Below are 25553 nucleotides of genomic sequence, written 5' to 3'. Positions count from 1 at the left end.
AAAGTCGCGTTTTCGATTTGGTGTTGCAACGATAATACATAATTGGATATTTTGCAGATATCACGTATTGGTACGTATTTACGGACATAGATTGTGAAAATCATGCTAGAAATAGCAACCAGCCAGAGCCACCTAAAACCTAATCAAGCATTAATGATGTGTGATGCTGTATAACGTAGAGTCATTACTTACTATACTACATATATTGCGCATGAACCCGCAAAGTTTATCAGGTCAATGCCAATCGGGAGATCCATTTTGACCTACATAAGCGCCAAAAATCAGTTGTTTTCCTCCATGCAGAAAAATGCACTTCGCGTATAGTTCCTGGAAAACTCAGTCAGGTCAAGGACTCCAGCTGTCCGAGACGGAGCCCAGACTTGGAAGCGCCCGTACATGAATACTACATATGTACATGAACACTGACAAGGCGTTGCCGCGGTTACGTACCTACCTATAAAAATTTTCCTCGTATTTACCAGTGTTTTGCCTGTACATAAACTTGTTGAACAAACCCATCTTCCACGGGCGCGGATAAAAAATATGTAACACCAGTCCATTTGCGAACGATTTATGATACTGGCGGGCCAATAAAAATATTCTCTTAGAAAAGGGATTGCACCATACCGTAGCCTAGCCACTTCGTACCTACCGACAAGTTCACTTTTGTTGTTTTCTTGCAACGAGTCATTGAAAATGTGCGATAGGGCAGTGTAAACCACGAGTGTGGCTATGAATGGCGGAAAATATTATTTTTTCTTTGGTGTGTTGTGTTGCATACCGTGGAAACGGTTTGGCATGTGGCTACCGAACCAACACTTGAAAGCCATTTGGTTGGCCCTGCAGTCTGTGCACCACCGCAGCACCGGTTGCAGCAACATCGAAAAGAGCATGCCGTCCCAACGAACGTTCACCTTGAGTCGAACAGTTTATGTGCGTTTATTTGAAATTAGATATTTATCCCTCGATGAATCAAATTTGGGAAATTTATGGAAATTTCCGAAAAATGGTTCATGGTTACTCGTAAAAGGTTACTTAAAGAGTCCAGAACTGAGACCTTCGGTATGATGTCATGAGTCAATGTAGAGTATAGAATCGTGGTGTTTTTATGTTTATCTGAAGAAGAATCACTGATATCGCTTTTAAAAACAAGTTGTATTATATTGCAAACAGAATCATACCAAAAGTTTGATTGTGATTCACACATTGGCGGTGTCACTTTTATCAAGCTTCGGGTAGGTACGAAGCGGCATAGGGTATTGGTTCCCTTATTAACCCTTTATAAGGCCGAGAAAACTAGAAGAGTTGGCAATGCATACTATTATGGAAATGATTATATACATGATTACATGTACAAAACAATTTTTGTTTGAAAGAAACTATCAAAAACCTAGGTGGCAATATAGTTGCCACTGCCCGTTAACCCCAAAAACGAGCTTTTGAGGTGGCAATATAGTTGCCACTGCCCGTTTAGGCCACCAGCGCTGGTGGCAATATTCTTGCCACTGCCCGTTTAGGGTACTTTTCTTCTTTTGACTTCGACAAAAAGCCGGAAAAGAGATTTTAGAGTGGATTGGGGCTTAACTCATAATATAAACTGTGTAGTTCAGCTCATGTCAACCCAGAATTTGATTATTTCTTAAAATATTACCAAATCTATAAATTTTACAATAAGTTTGAGCTAATTTTCTTCACGCGGTCAAAATTAGCCATTTTTGAGACTACAAATGGCTCCTAAATTGTTGTTAAAGCTTTGTTTGGTACCAAAAAAATACCAGGCGTTGTTAGTAGTCACAATTTTGCGTAAACCAAAAAAAAGTTCGAAATAAATTGTGTCGGGGCTGTTGGGCGTGATTGAAAGTCGTACCGGTTTTGATAGCAAATTCTTTAATATGCGATGTGGTGTTGTTGTTGTTGCTTCAAACTGTAACATGGTTATGGTTAGTATTTTCTCACTGCGTTACGTATTTTATTAGTACTTACAATTCGGTGAACTTTAGGCTTCTTGCACGCCCTTTTCTAACCTCAATCGAGTACTGAGGACCGACGACCTGAAGTGTTTAATTTTAGTATGGAACATTTTCTTTACAAATTTCTAGTGCTTACTTTTCGTTACCGCATAAACAATGAACGACGGAGCACCTGACTATGAATCGGACTCGGACACTGACTGGGCTATGTGGAATGGTCACTAACTTACTGCGAATCTGAAACCGGACAAACTGAACTTTAAAACCGATCTCTAGAACTTTACAAACGGATGAACCTAACCACTGCACTAGTCGTTCAGTGAAAGCAAAAACACTTCAGCGAAAGCAAAAGATAATACTTTTCTGTATACTGGATTAATATAGGAAAACTAATGGACGATTTCTTCAGCAATCGTGATCTTCGCACTTCACCTTTACTGAAAATGTGCTAACTGAGAACCGGAAATAGATATGTGACAGCTCGCATTCTGATGGTGACAGCTGTCACTCGTATCGCCACGACGCTTCGACCGTGGAAAGCGACGCTTCCGAATCGGTTGGTGGCAGGGTTGCCAGCTGGACATCTTCTGCGTCGACAAATTGTTATAAAACAGAAAAAAATACAAACAGTAGGTGGCAATATAGTTGCCACTGCCTTATAAAGGGTTAAGCATGTGGCTCCCATTTTCATCTCACGAAAAACAAAGGAGTGAAGCGCTATTTGTTTTGTTTCTTCCTCCTCTCTCTCCTCTTCTTGGCGTAACGTCCTCACTGGGACAAAGCCTGCTTCTCAGCTTAGTGTTCAATGAGCACTTCCACAGTTTTTAACTGAGAGCTTCCTCTGCCAATGACCATTTTGCATGTGTATATCGTGTGGCAGGCACGAAGATACTCTATGCCCAAGGAAGTCAAGGAAATTTCCTTTACGAAAAGATCCTGGACCGACCGGGAATCGAACCCGTCACCCTCAGCATGGTCATGCTGAATATCCGTGCGTTTACCGCCTCGGCTATATGGGCCTTGTTGTTTTGTTTCTTATTTTTGTATTTTTTGTTAGAAGTGAGCACCCATGAAAACAAAAAGAACGGAATCATTCGGTGCCGTAATCGCTTGTTTTCGAATAGGATGAATATGGGAGCGTGAGATTACTGATGGCACACATACCCTTTTGCGTGTTCAAACGAATGTTGCCAAGCACAACGAACCTAATTGCGCTGGAAAGTTGTCTGTGGTAATCATCCCTCAATCGTATATTACTGCACGCACTGGATCAGCAGATTACATAACAATAAAAATTCTTTTGTTAGAAGTAGAATCTTGTAAAAATTTCTAAAACTTCGTCGTTAAAACTTCATTGAAATCAATTTGAATTGTCGTTAACTAGAACGCCATCCAGTAACGGTGAATGATTTACAATATTTACAATGAGACAGACTTATTTCCGGAGTAATTCGCGAATAGGGCTTAACTGACAAAGCAATAACATTGCGAAAACAACAACCGAATTTTGCTGATACAATTTCAATTCCTATTTAGGAGTAATTCAGAGTAATTCAACATGAACAAGCTTAAATGACACAATTCCGACACATTTCTTTGATTTTCTAATAAAACTACGAATTTGTTAATTATTGCACTAAAAATTGCATTTATTTTATTACGCCCGAATTGATACCTGATAATGCTAAATACGCCCAATACTATGCGTCTTGAATCGATATCAATTTCAGAATCGCCTTTTACTATCGCCTTGTTTTTGAATTTGACAGGATTTCGCCGTTTACTTTCGCTGTGTTTATGTTTTCATTTCAGTTTCGCCTTTCACTATCGCCGTGTTTACGTTGTGATTTCAGTTTCGCCTTTTACTTTCGTAAACAAAAACACCAGGAGTGGAAGGCGTAATTCTTGTTTTGTTTCGTGCGACACAGAATGGAATTACGCTTTCCACTCAACCCGTGATTTTCAATAGTTAGAAAAGTGATATCAATCAAAGTTTGTGAGTATTTAGTAGGGAAATCTAGCATCTTTTCACTATTATAATCACTCAAATTGTTTACATTTTGTCAGTTACGACCTTTTCGCGAATTTCTCCGGATTTGATTGAGGAATCAAACGCAATACAGGGTAGCCACCGAACCAAGAAAAACGGGAAACCGGGAAAAAGACGAGAATTTAGATCGACCGGGAAAAAGCGAGAAAAAGCCGGGAATTTGAGATGATTACCGGGAAGTTAAATTTGGTGAACATATTTGAATTTTATACAACTCATCGATAGCACTAGCTTACATAATTTTGGAACTCGGTAAGCTGATGATCATCTTTAGTGTAGAATCATACCCTGAGTTCGAAAACGTGAAGGAAAAAAAAATACAGTTGAGCGGATTTTTTTTTTCGACTTTTTATACAAGGCTGTTGATTTGAAATAGATTCTTGTTCTTTTTTAAGCAAAGTTGCTCCCTTCATACATCTCTATTTCCGTAACCAATGCTCTGATTGAGCTGAAATTTTTACTGTAATTGGCTAACATCTAATGTTTTAAATGTACATTGAGAAAGATTTTTTAAATTTATTTTTTACAATCGGAAAAAAATACAAATTATCATTATTTTTTGTAAATTTCGCTCAAATTAAAGAAGATTGACCTATATAATCATCAATAACTCGAATCCCACTAATTTGATGCTAAAATTATGTTCAGATGATCGAAATATATGATATTCAGCTTACTATTTATGCGAAAAAAAAAAATAAAAATTTGTTGACTGCAACGCAAAATATTTGAATTTAATAAATTCCATAACTGTTGAACTCTATTTTCATGAAAAATGTAAAAACTGTTCTACTTAAAAAAAATTGAAGCACGATCCTGAAATCAGAACATAATTAGGCATCAAAAATTTTGGTCGTTGATAGAAGTTCATGACTTTCTTTTTTTTTTGTAAACTAGTGTAATCTGTATAAGCAAGCTAAATTCAAATTATCGATTAAGATCCTGTATAACCTTGTTTTTCTCGAAATTTTGCTAATTCATTATCGAATTTGTGAATAAATTTAGAACTTCAGCATCATTTCAAACATAAACAATTTCATGAAGGATTAACCCTTTCCTTCCCACGATTTTGAACGACCATTTCTATGTCAAGAAAGCGTTTCCGAAAAAGGTGCCCGAACAAAACTTATCCTGAATTGGCCAATGTTTTCGAAATCAACGAAAAAGTTTTACAGTTTTCAATCATTAGTTGTTTGATCGACGTTGATCTTTTTTTATTAGTTGTTCGATTGTTTATCAATAGTTCATCAATATCAATACCATTGAAACGTGTGTTGATAGTTGGGTTTACCTAATAACATTACAATTGTATTGTAAAAACTATTGCATCATATTTATTTAATTCCGTTTGTTTCGAGTTCGTCGAACATCGATGATGCTCTAGAGCAACCATGGGAAGTAGAGGGTTAAATATTGAAAGTGAATTTGAAGAGAAAGAATTGTGTCTTTCGATCAGAATATTTAACATTTTCGACGAACTTGAGACAAACGGAATTAGATGTAATAGTTTTCAGAATATTATTGTAATCCCATTAGTTTTTGGTTAACTACTAACTACTTGTTTAAATAGTGAAACCATTATCAAAAAATCCAAAACACTATTAATTTACAACTATTTCAAAGTAAACCAATTTGTAGAAAATCAGGTTTTTTTTTTCGGGTACGCTTTTTTTGGCTGTTCAAAGTCGTAATAAATAAAATATTTATAGGGTAGAAATCTACTTCGTCCCCGGTATTAAAGTGATGGAAGTAACTTGTAATTCTTGTAATGAAAATATCACCTTTAACACTTTAATGCGTCTCCAACGGTTCAATGCGAACCGGCTGCTACAGATGGAGTATCATAAATGCTCGATAAACAGGAAGAACCTGCTAGGGCTTAGTAATTTCTATACCTAGAAAACAGTTCCAGTCGGTTGAGTATGGGAGGGTTTTGAGAGTCGTTGTGAATAATAATGGAAACATTTGTGTTTTATGACGAATCTTGGAATCTTTTTGGAGTCAGCAGACTTTGATTTGTTGCCTGGGCTTTCCACTATTCGATTAATTTTAACAATCAATTCAAATATGCAACAATTAGTAGTATATCGTGTATTCAATTTGCTCATTCATAATTCACGACATTTGAATTACTTGTGATTTAATTTTCTTTTTCATATTTTCATATATGATAGTTTTGTGAGGAAACCTTAATATGTTTAGGGATGTGGACAATAGACAATTTTCAAAAATAAAAACAGTACTAAAATGAGGATCAGCAAAAATGGACATAACAAACACATCGACAAAGCGAGGGATATTTAAAAAAAAAATAAGTCAGGAAGGGGAGTATGAGATTAAGGTAAACATATTAAACTAAGTATGTGATTAGATATGCTTTGGTGCTATTATGGGTGATGTGGTGCTCCGCGTGTTAGAAAGCTAAAAACCCCTGAATTATAAGTCATAATAATACAAGCTGCAAGTTTTAAACTGATTGGATATTAAAATTTTACCATTAAAAAATGTACATAAAATCGAAGTACATAAAATCGAAGGTTCATATGATCGAGGGTCCACTAAATCGACGTATAACTGTAATAGAAATGTGTACCGTGACTGTACCTAATTCCGTTCACTTAAGGCGATGAACTAAGTCTAATAGTTGTAGAAAATACATGTTCTGCATTTAGTGGCTGTAATTGTGCAACGCTGTTTCATTATGTCTCTATACTGCTAGAAAAATATAATCAAGGTTGCAAGCTCTCCACTTATTTTGTTAATGGCCTCTATTTAAAACAAGTTGTTGTTCCTTATTCCAATCAGTGTGATCCTAATTCCGTTTACTTGTGTTCCTTATTCCGGTCACTCCAAGTAATTATCAAGTTGACAAAATAATCATATTATCATAGGTTGTTATAGTTATATTTATATTTTATATGTCGAAATACATTTATTTACTTATCAAAACATGTTAGTTCTATAATAATTTGAAGTAATAACATTGGATTGTTTTAATGTTGTTGCGTTTTTGAGAGCTTTTTGGGAAAACTGCAAAATTCCACCAGACTGAGAAAGTGTCGAATGTCGCGTCAAAGTCGGGTCAAATTTTATCGAATGTTGGACCAATGTTGGGCCCACATCGCATAACTGTTGGGTCTACACACTAAAAGCTTGAATTCCACCTCGGTAATATTTTTTGCTGAGTTTAAACTGTAAAAGTTAATTTATACTGAGGAATCAGTAAACTATTGAACATTTATCCGATCTCAGTATTTAGTTTTACCGATCACCCGGCAAAATGAAATATTTTTACAAATGTCAGTAATAGAAAATACCGATTAGTATTGTATATTGCATTGCTCGGTACTTCTATTGAGCTCCGTAAATAATAGTACCGTACAATCAGTAAAAAAGTGCTGAATACTCTTCAAAACTATAACTGAGACCTCAGCTCCTGGAGTACTTGAGTGACGCCCGAGGTGACGCCATTTGTATTTATAAAAGATAGTCAGATTTATTCTTGCGCGGTTCATTCGATCATCTTTTTTCTCAAATTTATTGGCTTGTAGCTTTTCTTTGGCTCAAACAATTTTGTGTTTTTGTGAAGCTTATGACGTGAAAGAATCGTTTGGTAAGTATGCATAATAAATGAAGTTTGTTGAAATTTTACAGCGAAGCATATTTTTCTCTCTTCGTTCTGTTCCAGGATAGCTGATTGAGTTGGAAGATCTCCTTTATATGAATCATACTATTAAAGCACTAACAGGAAAGTGCTTTGTACAAACCGGAATTCTCGGAATACCACAGTTCTTGGCCAGACGCTCTGCGGAGGGGCCGATGAACTTTAAACATCCCCAGACTTACGTATCCTCCGGCGGAATCTGCGATATACCTAATTTATGGCACTGCCAACAGTTTGTGGTTGCCCTTGCACCGAATGCAGATTGATATCTGAATAAAAATCAAGATAACTTAAAACATCTATGTTTCAATTCATTTTCTCAATTTTTTTCTTATTTTTGCATCATTTACCAATAAAATTTCCGGAAAACCGTACAAAATACTGAGTCGCTCGGTAATCTGTTAAAAAAAAGTTACTGAGTACTCGGTACTTCTTTTACAAAGTATTCAGTAATAATTTGACGAGCAGCTCAGTGATTTTTGACATTTCATCAGATGTAACGTAATACCGAGTAATCGGTAGTTGAACTCAATTACCGAGATGATCACCGAGAGCTCAGCAGTTGAGAATTCGGTAATCTGATAACTGAGCCCGGTAATAAAAGTTAAGTGTGTATGTTGGGTTTGGAGACCAAAGTAAAAACAGGTCAATGATAGGTTTATGTCAGGTTTGACGTCATCTATAAATCTTTAAACCTACGACACCACAATTTATGCTTGCTAGCTGGGGTTACCAATAAATGATATGAACCAAACATCAATCGTCAGGGAGCCTTGACTGATGCTGGAGTTGGTTGTTTCGATTGTACTGCAGATTTTTAAATAGTTTCCTTTCCATTTATATGGTGATTGGAATTAGGAGCAAGTACAACCTATAGTATCCTAATTCCGGTCATGTGCCTTTTTCATTTCTAGCATCAAGAGTCTTTTTCGAAAAGTTGTTTTGATGTTAAATTTATAAAAATATGTCCTTTATTGTTCTGCTTTGGTGCTTTTTCAATTGATTTTGTTAGTATTTCAATGAAAATACATTAAACTAGCTGTACCCGGCAAACTTTGTCTTGCCTACTGCGTTTTTTTTGACGTTTCAAGTTTCTAGCCAAGACCAAAATGTATAGAAGATCGATTTTCAAAAAACTTTCAATTTTTCCATGTTTTTTGCTTCATAAACCTTCCTTGGGTGAAAACTAACAGTACAAAACAAAGACGGACAAAATCGGCCGTTTCGTTCGCAAGTTATGCGCGGTCCCACGTATGCCACTGCATTTTTATATATATAGATGTATAAATTGATGCAATTCACAGGTCCGCAAAAGAAAAAAAGTAATGTGGCGGCCGATTGGATAATCAATGGCATTTAATGTATTTTCACAATAATACACTAGAAACCCTTTAACTTTTTGATTATATTCTGGCGTGGACATAATTATTGAAAATTACAAAAATCAATTTGCTAAAGATTTGCGACAATTTCGGTTAATACTCGGTGTTTTGATTTGTGTGAACGGAATTAGGAGCTGATTGGAATTAGGCGCGGTCACGGTACACAGGAAGCGGTGATGTGTTAAAGACTATGTCTTTGTTATTTCTTTAGAAGTTTTGTCAAACATTTTGTCTCTTTTATGTTAGTCAAATTTAAATTTCTATTCATTTTTGTGAATTTCTGTGTACGGTACCTGAAATTATTTCTAATAAACTTAAAAAGTCAGGGAATGTTATTTCCGTTAACCTTGCATAACTGGTGCGGAATATTCTCAATATACACACTAAGTTCAGCTCGGTATTTTTCCAATGTTTTTACTGAGTTCTTAACAGCAGATTTAACTCGGTACACTCGGTTGTTTCTTTTGCAGATATTCTGTAAATGAGTTACCGAGCTCAGCTAACAAACTGTCAAAAGTTGCTGATGCACGGTAAATATCGTTACTGATGAACGGTAAATACGATTACCGAGTGTACCGAGATAAATCTGCTGCTGAAAACTCAGTAAAAGACGGAAAAATACTAAACTCAGTGAAAAAAATACTGAGCTGGAACATCTGAATCTTAGTGTGTACCTCTTCGCTACCCGGGGGTTGAGATTTGCTCACATAAATCAACAACTCTAGGAACAAATTTTACGGCAATCCTCCCAAAAAATATATTTTTTAGTCAAATAGATTAGAAGAAGCGATTGGAGCCATCAAAAAACACTAAATAAAAGACATTAGATTTTATGGTGGTTCTAAAAACCTCCACAAGAGTAATTGGCCACCAACATGTTAATTGGTATCTCGTATTTTAACGACGATACAATCTGACAAGGCTTTAACTATGTGTGTTATGTTCATTTGTTTTTTTTATTATTATTATTTTAGGATTCCAGATGTAATTTTCGATAAAATGTTGTAATTTCGATGATTTTTGCATCCTATATTTTAGTAGTTGAATCACATAAGAATCATACTGTTACCTTACGTATAAAAATCCTTAAGTAGATTACGGCAAATGTTCTAATTATTGTATTTTCTGCATTTTTTTTTCCTATATTGATCTGATTTATGCCAGTCACATACAATACAAAATGTCATTAAAACTAATAACCAGGCATTTTTTGTATGAGTCAAATCAACACTCAGTCAAAAATGAGGCACAAAATTAAGAATCAAGGGTTGTTTTTTTGTCATTCACATGTCATAAGTGTTCCAAGAAATCCAAATTCTTCAACAATTTCAAACACATCGTCATCATAAACTACCATAGCACTAACACCACGCTATCTTACACCACACTAACACCACCAATATCACAAATAAAGCCGAGCTAGCAATCGCTAGAACCGAATGGACAGATAAAACATATGAATGTAAAACATTGAACTGGATTCGAACACTGGTTCTCTGATTGAGAGGCACGGACTATACCTCTCGGCCATTCCCATTGAGTTGTGAGACAGACGATAAATGTGACACTGTTTCTACGTATCTGGTCAGACAGGTTTGTTGACAACTTGTGCAACTTAGTCGAACTTACATGATGGATGTGAAATTGAGTCAAATTTGCCATTCAGTCATGCAATGTTTACGTTCGTTGATGGTTTACGTCACGTGTAAATTCCTATTTTTTTAAGAGTGTAGTATTAAACAGAAAATTTGAAAGTACATCACCAATTCAAAGTCACAAACTAGCTACACACACACAGGTCAATCCAGCGTTCCACGAATCAGCCTAATTAGTTTCGCCGGCAAATCATGTTCTGACAATATCTGCCAAAACTACTGTTTCTCACTGAAACGTACGTGCTCCAATCCATCGTTGACCAGCCCTAACAAAAACCAACCTGTTGTTTGCCGATGAAGGACTCCTGAAGCAGTTTAGCACACTCTAGTCTGTGCTTTTTCTTGTAGATTGGGCAAATAAGGTCAACCAAAGAGCTGTTAATAAGTTGTATTAAAACACGTCTTTTCTTTCTCTAATCTTTCCTAACAGGTGCATCTCTGAATGTAGTAGTTCTAGTGATACGGAAAACGACATTGAAAATGGGTAAAATATTTAAGCATAAATTCTGTGCAAACAGTTTAACGAACAACCTGTTCTATTACAACTTCCAGAGATACCGAAATTCCCCCACACTGTCACATAACGCTGAAATGCACTCGCGAAATCGCTGGCTTTAACGGTCTGGGCGAGGCGGTGCGGAGGCTGGACTTCCGCAGTTCCGTACGAGATGGTCGTCGGTTCAACTATGTGTGCGCCCTGTTGCGGCTACTCGTGTCCGGGAAAGGTATCACAAGTCTTCCCGGTGGAGCCCAGAGGCTACTGCTGCAGATGTTGGAAGAGGTCGCAACCTACGTTAGCGACTCACAGCAGAACATAAACGTACTGAGGGGTCTGGTACAGCAGCTGCGTCTACTAGTCAATCAGGAGAATCAAAAATGCTGGGGAAAACCTCTCGGGAGTCAGAGTCTATGGGACGGGCACGTGCAAACTATTCAACGGATTCAGAACATTGCTAGTCAAATTCAGATCAGAGAAGTTGGTGTTTCTTAGATGGACTGCGTTAGCTGGATATGGAACTCCAACAAATTCTTCTTTTTCAGCCTGGTCCAAACATTCGCCCAAAGCTACATGATCTGCCAGAAGAATGTGTTCGTGAGATTATTTTAAGGATTACCGACTACAAAGATTTGGACGCTTCCGCGTCGGCTTGGTCGCTGATGGCTGCGTTGATTTCGGAACAACGCGTCTGGCGGGAGCTATCCCACTATCATTTCAACAAACAGCAAATCGACTTCATCCTGGACAAAATGTGTCTCCAGGACACGAAGGAACGCCATCGCAACTGGCAGGCAATCTATCATGCTCTTCGAAAGTAAGTTCTTTTGAAACCGTGGTAAGAAACTTGGTTTGCTAATTTCGTCCGTTCCATTTTAGGACTTACGGTGTACCTGAGGAACTGCAATACGCCGAAATATTAGCTTTCTGTCGCCTTTGCCGCTGTTTGTTTTGGCCTTCCGCGGGGCACCCCTGTATCGCGGACCAGTGTCCGGACATCCGGCAGCGCATCCGAGAGGCAGGTAACAGTGATAATACGGAAACTCAGCCGGTACCACCGGCCCAATTCCTCAAATATTTCTCGTTGTAATTTCCGATGCCATTAGGAGAGAGAAAAGAAACGAATTTGTATGCAATTTATTTCATCGTTCGGCGGATTTAGAGCGGATTGCTAAAAACAATAACAAAATTTGTCATACTTTCGAACGAAAATAACGAAGATCTCTGAGATCGCTAAGCGCAGTACACGGAATTGAAGCTAAGTAAGGAAATATATTCATCTAGACATTTTCTTAATAGCAAATGTGTTCAGATTACAATTCTACAAAGATAGATGCAAATTGCAGCAATCTATTTATCAGTAATTCCAAAATTCTGCTACTATTAGAACAAAATACTGTCTGTATTCGCATAACTGTCCCAGCAAATATGGGACTGATATGAGATGGCAAGCAGTGTCGAACTGCGGATATTTTCTGTACTGTGAATTTTGGTAGCAATTTGAAATTTTATGACTGTCTTCGAATTTAGATTAGTATGCCTAACTGTTATTTGTAACTAATTTCCTAAATTTACGAATTCAGCATTTACGAACTCAGATCAAAATGAAGATCTGGAATGGAATGTCTTCTTCCTGAGGATCAGTGATGTACCCTACCTACACAATTAGTATTGCAGCTAAAAACAACTTTATGATTATTTCTCGATTTGTTAAATTGCTATTTTTAGCCAAATTCCTACTTTAACAGTGTTTGTTAAATTTAAATTTTCCTGTTTTACCTTGAATGAATCCAAATAAAATGATCCTGAATTCGAATTTTTAATAGTTGTTTATCTAGCAAACCAGATTCGTGTTTATGAAAATTCGTAATGTTAGCTTTTTTTCCAAGAACCAGATACACACCAATTGTAAAGTAATAAGCTTAATAGTAATTGGTATAGTTTTCCAGAAAGTTTCTAGTAGAACTCGTTGACTGTTGGGGCAAATCCCTGAATTTATTTTTTTTAATTATGAGCAATTTCTGAAGGTTTTCTGAATAAATTTCTAACGAAACACAAGAAGAATTGTGCAATTTTGCGTAGGACTTTATGGAGGATATTGCTGGATAAGGTCTTTCAAATTTGTGGACGTGTACCTAGCAAAATATCTATATACTATTTAAAGGGCAAACCCGCAAAAATTTATGCTGTAATGTTCGGCGGAGCGCTTGAAAAAATCCATGTATGAATTGGTGACAAGATTCGTGACAGATTTCTGATGAAAACTTCAAAATTCAAAGCAATTGGAGAGGATTCTGTAATAAGAATTTCCTAGAGTTATTTCCAGAACTATTCCTGATGAAGTTATCTGATTAGTTAATTTCGCGACGGTATCATTATGAGGTGTTCTAACTTTTGGTAAAATATTTAACTAGATAGGTACTTGGAAATACGTGGCAATAATTTCTCAAAATATGTGTACAGATCGGACTCGATTATCCGGAATCGGGTTCTGAAGATTCCCAATCATATATCTAACGAATGAAATGCTGTATAAAGCTAAAATTTTGACTGAGAACTAATTAAAGCTGGTTTGACAAAATTCCAGCTTTATACAGCATTCCGTTCTCCAGATATTTGTATGGGAAGCCATAGAACCCGACTCCGGCTTCCGAGGATAACCTAAAATTGATTCCGACTTTCATTTAGGAGTTTCTTCCGGAATGTCATCATGAACGTTTATTCCAGAATTAAGTGTAGCACTGGATTGCTTCAGAAATTCTTGCTGGAATTCCTCAAGAAATTACAGTTTTGGTTGCTTCATAAATTCTGTTGCAATCCTTTCAGAGATTTCTCGAAGGATTTCTCCAGAAATTCTTTTTAGGATTCTCCCAGTAATGTCTTTGGGCTTCCTTTAGTGATTTTTGCTAGGGTTTCCCCTGGAATTTATGTAGGTATTCATGCAGAACTCCTCAAGGGATTCTTCCAGGGATTTTTCCATGGATTCCTCCAGGAATGTATAACTGTTTGAATTTCTTCAGATTTCTCTCATTTTATTCCTCTAGGGATTCTTCAAGGTTTCCTCCAGAGATTTCTCCAAGGATTGCTCAAACAGTTTCTACAATGATTCCTCCGGGAATTCCTCTTGAGATTCCTTCAGGAATTCTTGATGATTCTTGAGCAATTCCCGCTACAATTCTTTAGATAGTTCTGCAGAAATTCCTCCAAAGATGTTCTGTTTTCAGGGATTCCTTTGAGGATTTATTCAGGAGTTTCTCGGGGGATTTATCAGGTACGTCTCCTAGTATTCCCACAGAAAATTCTCTTGAAATTTCATTGGAAATGCCTGCTGGGATTGTATAGAAAATGTTCTGAGATTCCTTTGCGTTTGCCAGCTGAGATTACCACAAAAATTCCTATTGTTCGTGCTCCAGGGATTTCTGCAAGGATTCCTTCAGGAAATCTTCTTGGGGTTCCTCCTGAAATAATAACCCAAGTAACATTTTCTAGTGAAATAGACTATAAGAGGTTTTTAGGTCTCCTAGTGGTTCTTAGTAGCCTAGTGGTTAAGGCTATAGATCACCAATCCGGAGACGGGAGGTTCGATTCCCATTCCGGTCGGGCAAATTGTCTCGACTCCCTGGGCATAGTGTATCATTGTCCTTGCCTCACAATATACAAATTCATGCAATGGCTGGCAGAGAAAGCCCTTCAATTAATAACTGTGAAAGTGCTCAAAGAACACTAAGTTGAAGCGAGGCAGGCAAAGTCCCAGTGGGGACGTAGAGCCACAGAGGAGAAGAAGAAGGTTCTTAGATCTATCATAAAATCATAATAAAAGGTATGACCGTAAGGTAATTTTTTTGACAGTTCTCAAAACCTCTTTAGAAGTAATTAGACATTCAAATGTTACATGGGTATTCTTCCAGGATTTTTTTCCGATGATTTCTCTAGGAGTTCCTCTGGTACTACATCTAGAACTCCTCTAAGAATTCCTTCTGTGATTTCTCTGTAGAGATTTCTTCATGAATTCTTTTAGGGATTCTTCATAATGTTCTTGCAGGATATCCTCTCGAGATTCCTTCAGGAATTCATGCTAGAATTGCTCCACAAATGCTGCTGAAATTTCTCCTGCAATTTCTGGTGGCAATCCTCCTGGATTTCTTGCTGTGGTTCCTCAGATAATTCCTGCATATTCCAGGGAAATGCTTGAAACGCAACAACAATTACGGAGAAACTCTAGTAGGAATTCCAGAATTAATCCCATCAGAACTCTCTGGGAGTATTCCAAGCAAATTCCTTAGGGAAATCCCTGAAGGAATTGCAAGAGTTATTGCTGGGCGAATCGTAGGTGGAATTCTTGTAGGAATGCTTAGAAAAATGTTTGGATGATTTTTATAGGAACTCTAGTAAGAACTCCTGGAGAGGTTTCTGCAGTAAATTCAGCATGTATTCTTGGATAAATTTCAACACAGATTTGTCCTGGATTACTCTTGGAATTCCTCCAGAATTTCCTTCTTGGGTTTATTTTAGGATTTCCTCTTGGGATTTCTCCAGGAAGTCCAGCTGAAGTTTCGACAGGAATACCTGCAGGGATTTCTCCAGATTCCTTCCCCCTTCGATTCGTCAAATAATTTCTCTAATGATTTCTTCATTAATTTCGGTAAGAAGTTTCTTCTGGTATTTAAGGAATTTTAGGAATTTCTCCAAAAGTTCCTCCAGAAATGCTAGCTGGAACTTCTTCAATATTTAATCCTGTGACGCATCAAAGGGCTTTCTCCATGGATTCCTCCGAAGATGGAAATCCTCCCCGGATATCTTCAAGGGATCCTTCTGGAATATCCCCTTCTCTGGTAGTGCCTACTGAGAATCTTCGAGAAATTCCTCCTGTTATTCTACTACGGGTTTTTTCTAGGGTTCCTCCAGAGATTTCTTTTAAGATTCCTCAGAGGTTTTTCACAGAATTCCGCTCAAGGCAGTCCCTAAGAGTTTTAAGATGCCTAATTTCTCTGAGGAGCTCTCTGAATGCCTCCAAAATGTCAAGACATAATAATGATCTCTGTTGTTCACGCAAGTCTTCATTAAGGACAAACGTCTGGAAATCCCGCTTCAACAGAACTTTAGACGCACAAATCTCAAGAAGCAAGCTTCAAACAATAGTGCATTTTATTATTTTGTTCTTGCTCACTTGTTATGAGCTTACAATAAAAAGATCAGGTGCGTTGGTTTTGTTTACGAGGAGATTTGTGCGCTCGAAATCGTGAGTAGATGCCAAAGTTGACCATTGTGGCGGCCATTTTGGGTTTCTAACAAGTCTGTCCTTAAAACTCCCAGAAAATTATCTCGACAGAAATTTCTGTAAGAAATGCTAGACGTAGCTCTGTGCAATCGACCAGAAATTCTGTAATAAATTAAATTATTATATTCTTTAGCAAGGTCAATGTTTCTGTCAGAAATCATATGTATCTAGTCTAGAGAAACTTTGAAACTTTCGGCAGATTTTTTCTGGGAGAAATTATTCCAGACATATCACAAAACTCGAGGATATTGACAAGTTCTTCAAAACTTTCATGTTGATGTTCATGTTCAGTTCAAAAAAGCAATGTTACAGAAAGCACATCCAGTTGCTCTTGTCCGGAATGTCTTCAAAAGTTGCATTTCTTCAGCAGTTTTATCAGAAGTTTGAATTAGGTTTTCTTTTATCCTTAAAATTTTTTGTTTTGATTGTTGAACTTTCACTAATTCCCAGAGAAACATACCAGAGGCATAGTGTAATACCTGACGAAAATTCCTGCTAGTATTTCCTGAATACCAGGTACCAGGAAGATTAACTAATTGAAAAATATATAAAATAGGGTGAACCAAATAAATGTGTCAGAGTGTCAGAAAACCTTTAGAATCTGCATCTCCTAGTCTTTTTATTGAAGAATTTTCAAATATTAAAATTTATGACAACATTTTCTAGTATGTACAACACCTGCAATAAATTCATACGAAATTGCCGGAAAGTGTCCAAAAGCTTCTAACGACATATCTGGTAGGATTTCTGAAACAGCTTTTGACGAAGTTTCTGAAGAAATCCCTGGATAAATTCTCAGTGGATTTTCATGAAGTATTTCGTGTAATTTTTAGTTTTAGTGGTTGACCCTTTGTAAGTTCCTTCCGATGAAATTCCTGGAAAATGTTTAATCAAATAATCCTGGAGAGTTGTAGACGAAGCATGTTAGATAAGTTTTTACTACCTTTCCAGATAAGTTCCAATTTAAAGGGAATGTCCTTGTCTTGCCCAACGATTCGGAAACATTCTTGTTGGAGCTCCTGCTTAAGGCGAAACTGGACGCAGTTCCTATTTTTTTTAGTTTGGATTATTTTTATTAAATAACGAATCAATATTTTCAAAATCGGTTTTCATACACAGAGGAAGGATCGAGCTATCTCCTGGAATTTTTTCAGGTGTAAAGTTTTACACCATTTTATTTAACCATATTTTTAAGATATTTCTTCAAAGAATTGCAAATGCGCAAGCAACAAGTAGCAGTTTCAGTCTCGTTGGCCTGCTAAATAATCAGATTTGTGCTCTTGTAGCATTAATCGAATTACAAGGCGGCCATCTTTGATATCTAACAACCTTATTCTCAATTTTAATGAAGTTGATTTGTTTATCCCTTTTGTGACGAACCAGCACAATTGTGCTGTTGAGCGATAACAGTTTTGCGTATTTTTTCATCTGTTTAGTCTTTGCTTTATGTGATGTGAATTATTTCAATAATTCAGCCATTACTAATAATTGTATGTGTGCAAACAAACGTTTGTTTATGTTCCCTCTGAGATTTACCACATCAAGTTAAACAAAAAGTGGACAAAAACCGTAAACCATGAAAAAGTTTTATCTGTCGCATATTTTTTTTCCGTTTCTTTCTAGAAGATAGTCAAAGCTAGAAATCGAAAGGCAAAGGGTAGTTTTTTCAAATGAGGAAACATAATTGTTATTTTGTTGGGGAATCTAAGAGTTTTGGAAAGCCAAATTTGAGCTATTTGTATGAAGATTTCACTTGTTTCCGCCCCGTCCCGCAAGGGTTATCTTGGATTACTTTTCATCCGTTGTACTGTTACTGCCATTAGATTAAATACGTTCATTTTCCCTTCATCATAAGAAGTTTGAAAAGTCTTCTCAATATTAGTAAAAAAGCAGCCGTCTAATTCCGTTAAAAAGGTTTGTGATATTTTTTTTACATTGCATGCAAACTTCTCCGGTGTCTAGGGAATCACACAACAGAAATAGAAAGATATTTGATCGCGCCGTTTTAGAAAATAGTTTCAGTTTCTATAAATTGATTAACGAAAATTTATCTTTGTACATCCATAAAACGTTGCAATTTAAAACTATAGAAAGCGAGAAATGTGATAACTAACAAAAAAAGAGAAATCTCTCTAAAACACGTACTACACTTAAACAATCTTTGAATCGCGAAAATTCTCAATGGATCGAGGACTCTAATTTTACGGTAAATATCAGACAGCGCTGCCAATTATACAATTTGTTCACGTTTTGTTGGCAATACTTCTCTGCCATGTGGGGCAAAAACTCCTTGATGACGGTCGGTACAGTCTAACCATGTTACTAACAACACTAGTTAGAACCTATCTGTGTGTGTGTATGTTCCTTCGATCCATTGATGTATGGTTCCGATGTAAGTTTAACCCTCGAGCAGTCGCGTCTTTGACTACCTGCAGCGACGCCGCGCTCACGATGTGTACCACAACCGTGCATTTTTCATGATGCGTGTACTCAGTACACGACGCGACCGCTCCCGGGTTAACTAATACTATGTAGTTTCTACTTTGCTACTCTTGTTTTTGGACGTTTTTATAATCTAATCTGTATTCTACACTTAAGATTTGAGATAAATTTCAATAATTGTTCAAGTAGCAAGTTAGGAAGATTCGTTGAGTGAAATGATATTTTGAACGGCATGTCTATGGAAGATAGATAATTGAGTGCATTATTTTTTTTATTAATTCAAATAGTTTTCATCCAAAATCCAAGTTCCTTCTCAAATGGTTTAGTAAACAATAAGCAAGCAACCCTCATCAGTCTCGCCAGAGAGCAAATTCGATGTTGTATCGCTGTAGCACCTGTCAAGCATTACCGATACTGTGTCTTCGATTTCATTGTTTCACACATCACAAATGCGCAAAGCACCCAACAATTGTTGTAAGGTACTCAAAACCAAGTGTTAAGCACCACGCAATTTGATTTGAGTATACCACGTTAGGCATTGATTTGCTAGGCGTACGAATTCCAGACCATGCTTGTTGTTCGCACTCCTCACACATTTATGCCTAACGTCGCGCACCCATTTAGTTTATCGTTAAGTAGGTCAAATATGAATTCTAATAAAAAAAATAGACAGAACATGAATATCACACCAATATAATATCCTAGAATTACTCTTCCTAACTGTTAGTAATGCAAATAGGACATTCAGGAACGATGACAGACAGCTATTAGACGTCCCGCAGTTGGATATTACGAAGGATAAGTTTATTGAAACGGTAATGCAAAACAGAGATTAATAAATAAATGATACTATACTGCATATTTCATATATAAGAACTGCATTAAACAGATAAATATATTTTACCACAAATCGAAACTGAAGTTACTTTTCCGAAAACCTCCTATATGATTTCATGATGCGGATGACTGTTTCTATCTCCTGTAACCATTGAGCTTTGTATACGCGTCGAAACCTTGTCGGATCGAATCCAGTTTTTGGTGGTAGAGGCTTAAGAAGTGCTCGAACAAGCGTTTAACCGGGTTAATCATTCACTTGAATCGAAGCATTCATTTTAGTCCCACTAAGGTGATGGTGTTAGATATCGTCAAGGAGACGAGCGTGGCTTTCTCATCTTCGTCGACTAGGGAGACTACCATTGTAACGGAAAATCAGCAACAGAATAATACGAACCGAGACCAACGGCAACGACCCCAGCGAACAACAAGGACTTGCGGGCGATTGGAAACTCGGTACGTGGAACTACCGATCTCTTAACTTCATCATTGGGAGCACCCGCATACTCACCGATCTACTGAAGGACCGCGGGTTCGGCATCGTAGCGCTGCAGCAGATGTGTTGGACAGGATCCATATTAATATATAGCCCAAATACTAGTCATTTTCGATGAAAAATAAGAGGTACATGTAAGTTCGATAATAATCGAGATTTTGATACCGTGTGGAATCGACGGAACGCATAGTTTGACGAAGAGTGCAGAACGGTTTCGGAGGAGAAGAACGCAGCGTGGACGGTAATGCTGCAGCAAGGGACCCGACAGAACGTGGAACGTTACCAACAGAAGCGGAAACAGCAGACCCGCCTCTTTCGGGAGAAAAAACGCCGCCTGGAAGAAGCGGAGTACGAAGAAATGGAATTGCTGTACCGTTCCCAAGTAGGATTCCCATCCGTCGTGATTTTGCAGGACATGTCCTGATTTTCGATTATTTTTGATGAATTTTACTCATTTTCGAAAAAATACATGAAATGTCCTGATTTTCTATGCTGTGTTGATGGGATCCCTATTCCCAAGACGCACGGAAGTTCTACCAGAACCACAACGCATCCCGCAATGCCTTCTTGCCGCGAGCCGAAATAGCAGAGATAGGGACGGAGTCTTCTTGACGGACGGACGTGAGGTGATCGAAAGGTGAAAGCAGCACTTCGATCAGCACCTGAAGGGCGTGGAGATCGTAGGCACGGGAGACCACGGCAACGGAGGAAACAACGACGACCCCAGTGCAGCGGAGGATGGAAATGAATCAACTCCCACGCTGAGGGAAGTTAAGGATGCATCAGCTCAAAACCAACAAAGCTGCTGGTAAAAATAGTATCGCAGCTGAACTCATCATGATGGGCTCAGAAAAGCTGGTCACCTGTCTGCACCGGTTCATAGTCAGGATCTGTAAGGAAGGGGGTATTCTGCCCCATTCACAAGGGAGGCGACCATTTGGAATGTGAGAACTTCAGAGCGATAACTATTTTGAATGCTGCCTACAAAGTGCTATCCCAGATCATCTTCCGTCGTCTGTTCCAAAGGTGAAAAAAAATAATTTTCAAATTACGAAACTACGTGACCTCCAATAAGTCATTCGAAAGCAAATTTTCCCAGGAACTAATTGGTGAGTGATTCGTGTACGGGCAACTGCTCTGAAGTGATTTATAGAGCCCGTTTTAACCCAGTTCCCCCTAACATTTTGATTATTCCTTTATTTTACGGCATCAATGATTTTAGTGAATATTTCGCTGGGATCTCATCGCCCCAAATCAATTGAGTAACGTTACACACAAGACGTTATTAAAATGTTGGAATTTTAGGGTATTACGGGGTCAATTAGGCAGAGGCACGTTTTCAAGGTAAATTTTCGTTTTGATTTTTTTGAAAGGAACTTTCTCGTAATAATAATTGAATAAATAATCGTATACACAAGAATTATTTCTAAAGAAACTATTTTTTTGCGACGTCGTTGGTACCAAAATATTGATTTTTTTTAATTTTTCACGCAAACAAGTATGAGGGTAACTCTCGCTGAGACCGTCCCACTATTTACACCATGTCTTTAAAAATGTTTAAGGTTGTGATTTTCTGAAAGTCCTCCTCAAAAAAGTAAGAAAAATGCATTTTGTTAATAAATTTGATGGCCACAACCATTTTTTGCGGACCCCTCGATTTTGATCAATTGTTGGCTCATTTAAACCGTTATAAATCAAAAGTTTCTCCAAAAACCACCTCATAACAAAATGTTGTTGAAAAGAGGAAAGATAGAGCTACTATTTACAGTTATAAAACAATGGGTCGGCCATATCGATTTTGGCCGCCATCTTGGATTTTAATATCAACACTGTTTTTTCACCATGTTGGCAACCACCGATTTTCAAATTTTTTTGCGTCTATCGAAAGCGGGGACATTTTTACACAACATATCAAAAATTTAGAGATGTATCTTTTTCCTATCAAAAGTTATCTGCACTTTTGTAAACCATGACACGTTTTCTTCATACATTTCCATGCGCACCGGCAACGACACCCAACAGCATCAGAGAATACGCCTGCATGTATACATAACGGCGCCTGCCGCCAAATTAGGGAAAATTTGAGGTTCGTCCCCGTTTTTAAATGTTTCTCAATGATGCGGACATTGCTTTTTAAACTTTTTTGGTGTTTTGAAAAGCTGAAACTTTCAACTTTTCATTAGTGGATTCAGATTTCAAATAAATGTTCGTAAACAATATGAAATAACGCTGCATTTATGTAAACAACCGGCACCTGGCCCAGTGCGCTAAAGTGTCATGATTTACAAAAGTGCAGATAACTTTTGATTGGAAAAAGATACATCTCTAATTTTTTTATATGTTGTGTAAAAATATCCCCGCTTTCGATTGACTCAAAAATTTTGATAATCGGTGGTTGCCAACATGGTGAAAAAAAAAGTTTTGGTATGAAAATCCAAGATGGTGGCCAAAATCAATATGGCTGACCCAACTTTTTATTACTGTAAATAGTAGTCCTATCTTTCCTCTTTTCAACAACATTTTGTTATTAGGTGGTTTTTGGAGAAAATTTTGAGTTATAACTATTTAAATGAGCCAACAATTGATCAAAATCGATTGTCCGCAAAAATGGTTGTGGCTCTAACCAACGCACAATGGGAAAAAATAGGTATAAAACGCGAATAAATTCAATATCTCTGCTCGGAGTGGATAGATTTGAATGAATTTTTGACACAAACTGCAAAAATCTCTATAGTTTTAGATAAGGAGAAAGTCATTCGCCGCACGATGCTGGAAACAGCTCTCTCTCACACACTTTTTTGAGAATACCATCATTTATTTCCGATTGACGTGCAAAATAAATAAATTATTTAGCTCGTATTTTTGTAAAAACTTCCATAGTATCAGCAATTTGATATAGGGTTTGTCCTGCTCTTATCGATTGTGTTCCACTCCGAGCGAAGATGCATGTGAAATTTAAAAGAAAAGGGGATATCGGGGTTACTTGAAAATATTCAAATTTTTAGGGCTGTGCGATGAGCCAAACCAGCTCCATTCGATACTACGGAAGTTTTTACACAAACACGAATTAAATAAATCGTTTATTCGTATATTCTTATCTGAAACTATAGAGATTTTTACAGTTCGTGTCAAAAATTCATTCAAATCCGTCCACTCCGAGCAGAGATATTGAATTTATTCGCGTTTTATACTTATTTTTTCCCACTGTGCAACGGGGGTCCATCAAATTGATTAACCAAATGCATTTTTTCTTACTTTGGGGGGGGGGGACTTTCCGAAAATCGCCACCTCAAACATTTTTGAAGACATGGTGTAAATAGCGGGACGGTCTCAGCGAGAGTTACCCATAAGTAATTCTCTACCTAATAACACCGATTCCAAGCATTTGTAAACGATGAACAATAGCTTACATGCTCCACAAAAAGATCCAAAATATTGTTTGCCCATAGCCTCATAGACGGGAGGTGACGGCAGTATATAGTTTTAGAGCTTAGTTTGCCCCAAATCCCCTAAAAATGTTTTTTTTTTCTTTTTAAGTTAGCTGTTTTTTAAATTGATACAAAACATCATTCATTTCACTGGACCCCTTTCGCAGTAATAAGTATAAGTGCGGGATCGTGAATAAAGCTGCGATTTTGGCATTGAATCGTTTCGCTGTCTTCTGCGCACTTATTCAGCACTTTGTAATGCATAAGTGCGCAGAAGACACTGATACGATTCGATGCAAAATCGCAGTTTTATTCACGATCCCGCAATTATACTAAATGCGACAGTGGTCCAGTAGGGTGAGAAATGCGCAATAATATGTGAATATTGACGAAAAGCTAGCTAGTAATGTTTCTGCATCCTAAAGAATTTGGAAATTTATATTTAGGGAATAATGAAATTAAATGAGAAAAAAACAATTCAAAAGGCGAAAAGACCATATAAGATGACCAATTGCTCGTTTGAAAAAAAAAAATACATAAGAACTGATAAATGGATGATTCATATATGGACGACATTTCTACAGCGGAGTGTAAAGCCTGTTCCACAAATTTATTTAGGGAGCAACATGAGAGAATACAAATATGGCTGCCACAATGGCCGACTTAGTCCCCTACACTGAAATAAATTTTGTTGTAGTTCCTACCGAAACCATGGTAAAATTAATAACTGCACCAACGATTTTCAACCGAATGCAAAATTCTGTTAATTGTACTGAAACATTGTCAATATTGCAATGCGTGCGGTACCGTTGACTGAAAACATTATTGATGCTACTATTTCTACGTTGTATTTTTGACCATGTTTATCCAAGACGCGCAACGTTCAAGTCGACATGGTCGAAATTACAATGCCAAAGTAGAAGCATCAAGTATGTTTTCAGTCAACGGTACCGCACGCATGGCAATATTGATAATTTTACAGTACAATTAACAGAATTTTGCATTCGGTCGGAAATTGTTGGTGCTGTTCTTAATTTTAACATGGTTTTGGTAGAAACTACAACAAAATTTATTTCAGTGTACTCACGTTTTCAAGAGCACCTATCTTGAAAATTCGTAAACAAAACATTCGACATGGAAAAAGCTACCTCTTTTCACAAGTGAGCAAAGCCAGAATAAACAAGTGCGACTTGATTTGATGCTGCGTTCGTTAGTTTTGTGCCTCTAAAGTTTGTATGCAAAATTGCAATGGGATTTCTTGGTGTTTCACCTTAAACCAATTCTGAGCACAATAGTTTTATTGTCATGTAATTACAAGGGTATTGCATACTTTTAGGTGTTTATCGGTGTATGGAGATTTATGTCCCAATTTACAAAATTGGTTCCAATTCATAAAAAACATGATGCATTGAGATGTTTATAACCAGATTCAAATTATTCTGTGATCGATCTACCGAGAATAAGTGGTCATTCATTGAAAAATGGACAAAACATTTTTGTTGTAGAGCAGATTGTTTGAAGGTGTTGACGAATGACGAACATATCAACAATTTTCAATATTTTTCCAAAAAGTTTCATGTAAATTAATTTTAATGAAAATACCTCTCAGATGGACTTTTATATGAACATTTTTGATACACGTTTGTCTTTTATTTCTACTAATTGATGGATTGGATGGATGGATGGAATTTCGGATGATTTTATTACTTTAGGAAGCCTAGTTGAGCCCATAGCAATAGGAATCCACTTTACCTTATTTTTAGAAGCTTTTGCCTCTATCAGTGTGTTTTCCCCACATTGTTATCAAAGTGTGCGTGCAATAGTGTCGTTCTGACGTTTGCGTAACTTGACGTTTATT

General features: G+C 37.1%; 1 protein-coding gene and 1 long non-coding RNA gene across 9 annotated transcripts in view; one reads left to right on the top strand and one right to left on the bottom strand.

The window, feature by feature from the left end:
* The window catches only part of LOC109431240 (F-box only protein 25), a 49331-nt gene extending 29484 nt beyond the window's left edge, over positions 1-19847 (top strand). For 6 of the 8 annotated variants that reach the window (XM_062859690.1, XM_062859689.1, XM_029868421.2 and 3 more), the window contains 4 exons: positions 11152-11205; positions 11274-11697; positions 11763-12034; positions 12097-19847. In XM_062859690.1, coding sequence (XP_062715674.1) covers positions 11152-11205; positions 11274-11697; positions 11763-12034; positions 12097-12307 — 961 coding nt within the window. In that variant the 3' untranslated portion in view covers positions 12308-19847. The remainder of the gene's footprint in view (positions 1-11151; positions 11206-11273; positions 11698-11762; positions 12035-12096) is intronic. The other 2 variants (XM_062859691.1, XM_062859692.1) reach the window with 2 other exon arrangements.
* LOC134291659 (uncharacterized) lies at positions 1104-2528 on the bottom strand. Its single transcript, XR_009999215.1, has 2 exons — positions 2272-2528; positions 1104-2207 (listed from the first exon to the last, which is right to left on the bottom strand). It is a non-coding gene; the product is annotated as an uncharacterized LOC134291659 (long non-coding RNA).
* Positions 19848-25553: the final 5706 nt, after the last annotated feature.

Source organism: Aedes albopictus, chromosome 3 (genome assembly GCF_035046485.1).
Source record: "Aedes albopictus strain Foshan chromosome 3, AalbF5, whole genome shotgun sequence".
Taxonomy (NCBI): Eukaryota; Metazoa; Arthropoda; class Insecta; order Diptera; family Culicidae; genus Aedes; species Aedes albopictus.
The sequence above is the reverse complement of the archived record's forward strand: the minus strand, read 5'-3'. Positions and strand labels throughout refer to the sequence as shown.